The sequence below is a fragment of the Parasteatoda tepidariorum genome, chromosome 2 (assembly GCF_043381705.1).
Source record: "Parasteatoda tepidariorum isolate YZ-2023 chromosome 2, CAS_Ptep_4.0, whole genome shotgun sequence".
Lineage (NCBI taxonomy): Eukaryota > Metazoa > Arthropoda > Arachnida > Araneae > Theridiidae > Parasteatoda > Parasteatoda tepidariorum.
Window position 1 is genome coordinate 14229806 of NC_092205.1, and position 6000 is coordinate 14235805.

Consider the following 6000-nt stretch of genomic DNA (forward strand, 5'->3'; position numbering starts at 1 on the left):
ACAACTAATTAAAAATACAAATAAACAAAACAAAATTTTTTTTTTAAAGTTTTCTTAAGGAAAAAAATTGTGTTTGAACAATATTAAAATTTTCTTCTCTTGTTGGGATAACCTGTGTATCTCTGCCACTATTATTTAGAACATGATAATGTATCGTGTAAATAAACACGACAATGTATGAAAGAAATCATTTAAAGAAAAAGGAAAGGAGAAATATAGCATTATAGGTAAAATTTTATAACATTTGCCACCAAACAAAATTTTATAGTTATTCATAGCAGCACCATCTATTGACAAACTTGGTAACAAATTTTGAAACTTTTTAATAATGAAATCTTGTTTCCAACAAACACAGTAAACTGTACAAATTTTATCTTTTTCTGTCTTTTATATGTATTTAAAATAATCAATCATATTTGGGACAGCTAGTATGTGTCTCATTTGCATTTGTTATTAAATATATAAGATAAGAAAGTGTGTGCTATTATCGAGATGGTATTAAGTATATTGAAATTTTTTTTTACTGTCTCTTGCAGGATTGGCAGTTTGACGATGGATCTCCTCCACCAGTTAAAATCATGAATGATTGGTTTGATCTTCTAAGGAAAAGGTTTAAAGAAAAAACAGACTGTTGTGTTGCTGTCCATTGTGTTGCTGGTCTGGGCAGGTAAATAGCCTCACTTATTGATCCAACTTATAATTTTTGGGACACATAAAACCACATTTGCTTATACAAAATGTTGATTAAAGCCAGAGATCCACAACCTATGACCTATAACACAAAAGTGGCGCACCAAACTTTTTATTTGGCCCTTAAACTGTCTAAAATATCAATAAAAGTATGAAGGGGAAAAAAATGTAAGGACCTTTTTTTTCAGCCATGCTTTGTAACAATAAGCTACTGATCTAGTTTACAGATTTTCTCAGAGTATCAAAAGGTAACAGTTTTGTTGTTTCAACTTTTGATTGTGGCAATGGATTCAGTGTTCGTAGTGAACTGTATTACTATTTTACGCAAATAAAATGACAAAAACATAGATCATTCTAACATATCATTTCAAAATTCAGGGATCTGTCCAGACCGAATTTACTACCGTTTAGCGGTACCTTCACAAATTCACTTTTAGGTAAAGCGGTAGTTTCACAAATTCAACTTTAGGAAAAACGGTAGTTTCACAAAATACTTTTTCTTAAAACTTTACTTTTGTGTCCCTTAAGAAACGATAAATCTATATTTTTACAATGTTTTTGTATTGATTTTTTAATACAATTTTTAATTTTTCACAAATTATGCCTAATTTTTCACAAAATAGGTACCTTTCAGAAAATCCTAGACAGACCCCTGAAATTGACAACCCATACCAACTGACAACTGAGCCTTTTCATCTTTTTTTTTTTTAAAGCATTGGCAATTTGAATTCAATTTTGCAATTTCATTTTCTGAATAACAATCAAAGTTAACTTTCTTTTGTATCCCTCTAAATATTTTACGGTAATTGTGCATTATTCTTACTCTTGATTATCAATTTGTTTAGATTTACTTACATTTAATATTTTTTATCATTTTACTTGAGCAAAACATTTGGTTATGCCATATGCTGTCAAAATTACTTTCTAAGAGAAACTAAATACTTCCTGAATTTTTACAAGTGTTTTATTAATGTTGACCTAAAGGTGCTTTTTTCATTGGATGTTTTTAAAAAGTGCTTAATTTTCGCTTTTCCAAATTGAGGTTTTTCCTTTACCATGTTGATTTTTGCTATGAATTATGCAGAAAGACACTGTTCACATTGTTCTATTCAACATTTTCACAATTAATTTAACCCCAATCTGTTTCGGCACATCGTCAGTCCGTAACGTATGAAAACGCCATTCGATTTACATGATTCAAAAATTTTAACAATTGTCAAAAACAATTCCAAAGCTTTTTTTTTTTTGACATGACGGTTAAAACCAAATAAAACCGTCAATTGTCAAAAGCTTTCCAACCTTACCTAATTATGATATTTTTTTTAAAGGTCTTAAAAATATCATTTGAGTGTTTGAAAAGTGCTTATTTTTTGTTGAATAATTTGGCTGCGCATCCTGTGAAATGGTTATAAATTATGTTTGGTTCATAATTTTTTTGAAAGGTAGGGCTGTTATCACCAAAAGAAATTATTAAGTTTGTACTTGTAGATTTTCATTACAGGATTGATTTCATTTTTTTTTTCTTAATTAAAGATCCTTTTATATTTTAAACTTTAGTTCTTAACATTTATTTAAATTTTTTACAATTTAAAATTTTCATTACATCTTTTGAGGTTTTTTACTATAATTATTGAAGTTATATTTTAGTCAGAAATTTTCTTTTAAGTTGATTTGTGTGAAAGAATTTATTTTTTATTATTTTTTGCAATGCATATTGACATTTAAGAATTAATAGTTTTAAAACAAGCATTATGTATTTCTAAATAAAAAATGTGTATAATTTATAAAGAAATTTTTTCATTGTTGAGTGTGGAAAGTAATGTAAAATCTCATTAAAATGTATTTTTTCGTGGAATTTTACAATTTGTATTATGTTGTAATTTTAAACATACAATATATTTTGAATTCAATACACAATTTTTAATTAGTATAATTTTGAACTTTTGGAATTTATTGTACCTCTATTGTATAAAATCAAAATATTAGCTCAGTATTAAAAAATTAAAAAAAATAGCTATTAACATATTTTTAAACTTTCCAAAAATTCATGCAAAAAATCATTGTTTTTTTTTATGTGTCCTTCTAAATTCAGAAAAAATTAATATGTAAAGGAAGTAAAAATGTTAAAATTACAACTGTAGTTTTACCTTGTTGTAATCTTGCATTCTTGTCTAGTTATTGCATACAGTGTGTGTTCCATTTTGTTAAGAAACCTTTTTTTTTTATAAATAGGGCACCTGTTCTAGTAGCAATTGCCTTGATTGAATTGGGAATGAAATATGAAGATGCTGTTGAATTAATAAGGCAGTAAGTTTTTTTCTTTTTTCCTTGAGAGAAGAAAAATGTATTTTTATAGATTGTAATTTTTATGTTTTGTATGCTGCTTCTTTTTAAAAGTTTGCTTTAGTGAAGTTATATTTTCTTATGCTTTGCCTATTAAGTTTTTGTTCTTCCTTGCTTTTCCTTCATAAATATAAATTAATGCATCTTTAATTGTTTTACTCTTTCTTTTTTTAAATTTATTGTTGGTTAAATTAGTTATTCCATATGATGTTTAATTTTTTTCGAGAAATATTGCATTCACATAGCTCTTGTGGGTATGTGAGTAAATCGAAAAAAATATGTGTGAGAAACTCAAAAGAAAAATTTGTGTCAATGTTTAGTTAAATCATTTATGTCTGTTAAAACTAGAGATTATCTTTGGATGGATTTGTTTTGAACATCTAATACTATCTAATAATTATTCTACTCGTAAACAAAAATAAAAAAAGTAAAAATTTTCTTATTTAAAAAAAAATATTGCTTTGGTTTGAGATTTTTTTCTTTTTAACCTTAGATAACTAAAATTAGTGTTAATCTGTAACTCATCATTGGACTAACGAACCACAAATTGAAAACAATTATCTTTTTATATTTCCATTGTTTCTTTAAAACTAATTAGTGTAACTTAAAAGAAGTATGATTTTTCATTTAAAAAGCAGAAATATAGAACAGGGTGCGGAGCTTTTTTGAAAAGTGCTTATTTTCGATTTTCGTTTTTTAAAAGCCCTTAAAGGAGCTTTTTTCATTGGTTTTTTTAAAAAGTGCTTTATTTTTCCTTTTTCAAAATGAGATTTTTCCTTTATTATGTTGATTTTCGCTTCGAATTATGCAAAAAGACACAGTTCACATTGTTCTATTTGACGTTTTCACAAGTGCATCAAAATATCAGTGTCTGAAAATTAGTGACTTCAAATTTATTTTATAATGCCTGTTTTTCAACTAATTTATGCTTTAAAGCTTAATACTTTCTCTTGTGTGCATTAATTTTTTATTTCAAATGCATGCCTTTATGATTTTCAATTTAAGACAACTTTCTTGTTATGTTTTATAAGATGTTTACTTATTTTAAATAATATTTTTCATTCAAAAGTAGCTCTTAAAAGTAGCATTTAAATTCAGATTTTGACATTAAGTGTGATAGTTCAGATGCCAAATGAAATGAATGTTGTTATTAATCACCATGAATCAAATCATTTTTGATAATATTTTGACCTGTTTGAGATGTTGTGCCTGCATAAAAAACTAGTGTTTTGTGTTAAAAAAATTTTTGTTAAATGGTTATAGTCCAAAAGTGCTTCAAAAATAATGATAATAAATAAAGAGCTAAAATGTCTGTGCTTTGGCTGTTTGTGGAGTTTAAAATCATTATAAGTAAGTCAGCAATTTTAAGGCTTTGTTTGAACTTTTCATTTGATTTGACTGAAAACCATTTTTCTAAGTAACAGATCACATTGAATAAAAAACAAATAAACAGAAATCCTTCAAAAGTATTTTGGCTTCTCTTAAAGATTAAATAAAATTTAAAAGGAAAAATAATGTTCTTATAATTTGGAATTGACCAATATAAGAACCATCTCTAATGGCAGAAGTCAAATTTCTATATGATGAAAAAATCACTAAATGTAATTTTAATCTTATTTATCAGGCCTATTAAATGCATGCACACTATGCGGATATTTTTCTTTTATTAAACATATATTTAAATTAAAAAGAAGCTTTGATGTAGATGCATAAAACTTAATTGAAATATGTTTAATATAAAGCTTTTAATATTTTCAGGAAACGAAGGGGTGCTATCAATGCTAAACAACTTGCTTTTCTGGAAAAATACCGTCCTAAGTCCCGTCTGAAATCCCAAAATGGTTTGAAGCAGTGCTGCATTCAGTGAACAGGAATTATTTTTCCTTTTTGTCTATGGCAATAATTTAAGTTGCCTTATTGTCTTATTCATTTTAAAGTTTTTCATTACTTAGCAGCACTTTAAAATAGATTTGTATATGATGGAATTCACATTTTTGTTCATGTCATTTATTTACTCATTCATCATTGTTTAAAATGTACTCACACATTACACGCAGAAGTTCTCTTGTTTATCAATTTTTTTTTAAATTACCAAATATTTTGCTACTTATCATTCCAATGAATTTTATAAATTTTTATTTTCGAATAAAAATGATAATTAGAAATATTTTTGATCTTGCTAAATTTTCTGAATATTGGTTGTTCTGCCCCAAAAGTTTGTGTAACTTGACTTGCCTGTTTAATTTAAATATGTCAATGAATTTCAAGCTTTCAGATGCTTAGAATTGTTTATGCTCATAATGATGCTCAGAATTTATGTTTTTTGTTTAGTTAAAAATAAAATTTTGTATAGCTGTTAAAATTTATTATCTTAATGATATTTTTACCTATTGCAAGCAATAATATGACTAGAACTTAAATTTTATATTGCTATAATTCAATACTGTAGTTTTTTCCACCGACTTATAAATCAGCCATGTATATTTTTCATATATTTTAAAAAAATTTTAAATTGGTGAGATATATTTTTATGAATAAAGTACAAATAATAAATGGAGATATGTAGATCTTCGTTATTTCTATTGATTTTAACGCAATTTTTGTGAACTTTGAAATTCTGTTTCAAGGATATTGACTACTTTTCTGCTGTAATATTTGGAAAAATAAATGTGATATGAAAAATTGTTTAGTTTTTTATTACAAGAAAGAAAAATCTATTGCAAGTTAAGAAAGGCAATGGTAGTTTTAGAATCCAGTGACTGCATGTTACATTTTGTGACACCTATTTTAGCTAAGCTTCTAAAGTCATTAGTACGTTTTAACATACATTTTTAACTTCTTTACAATCGTTTTTTTTTTTAAAGAAAATTTATTAGCATATTTTTAAATTAAACTTAAATTTTTAAAAAAAAATTTAAAAAAACTAAAATAACATACAACTATAGGGCAGAAAATTCTAGAGGGAAA

The 6000-nt window shown here is 25.9% G+C and overlaps 1 protein-coding gene across 11 annotated transcripts in view; it reads left to right on the plus strand.

Annotated features, from left to right (window-relative positions):
• The window catches only part of LOC107448828 (protein tyrosine phosphatase type IVA 2), a 28550-nt gene extending 22833 nt beyond the window's left edge, over positions 1-5717 (plus strand). For all 11 annotated transcript variants that reach the window (XM_043051343.2, XM_071177190.1, XM_043051377.2 and 8 more), the window contains exons 4-6: positions 537-667; positions 2923-2997; positions 4792-5717. In XM_043051343.2, coding sequence (XP_042907277.1) covers positions 537-667; positions 2923-2997; positions 4792-4900 — 315 coding nt within the window. In that variant the 3' untranslated portion in view covers positions 4901-5717. The remainder of the gene's footprint in view (positions 1-536; positions 668-2922; positions 2998-4791) is intronic.
• The last annotated feature ends 283 nt before the right edge of the window (positions 5718-6000 follow it).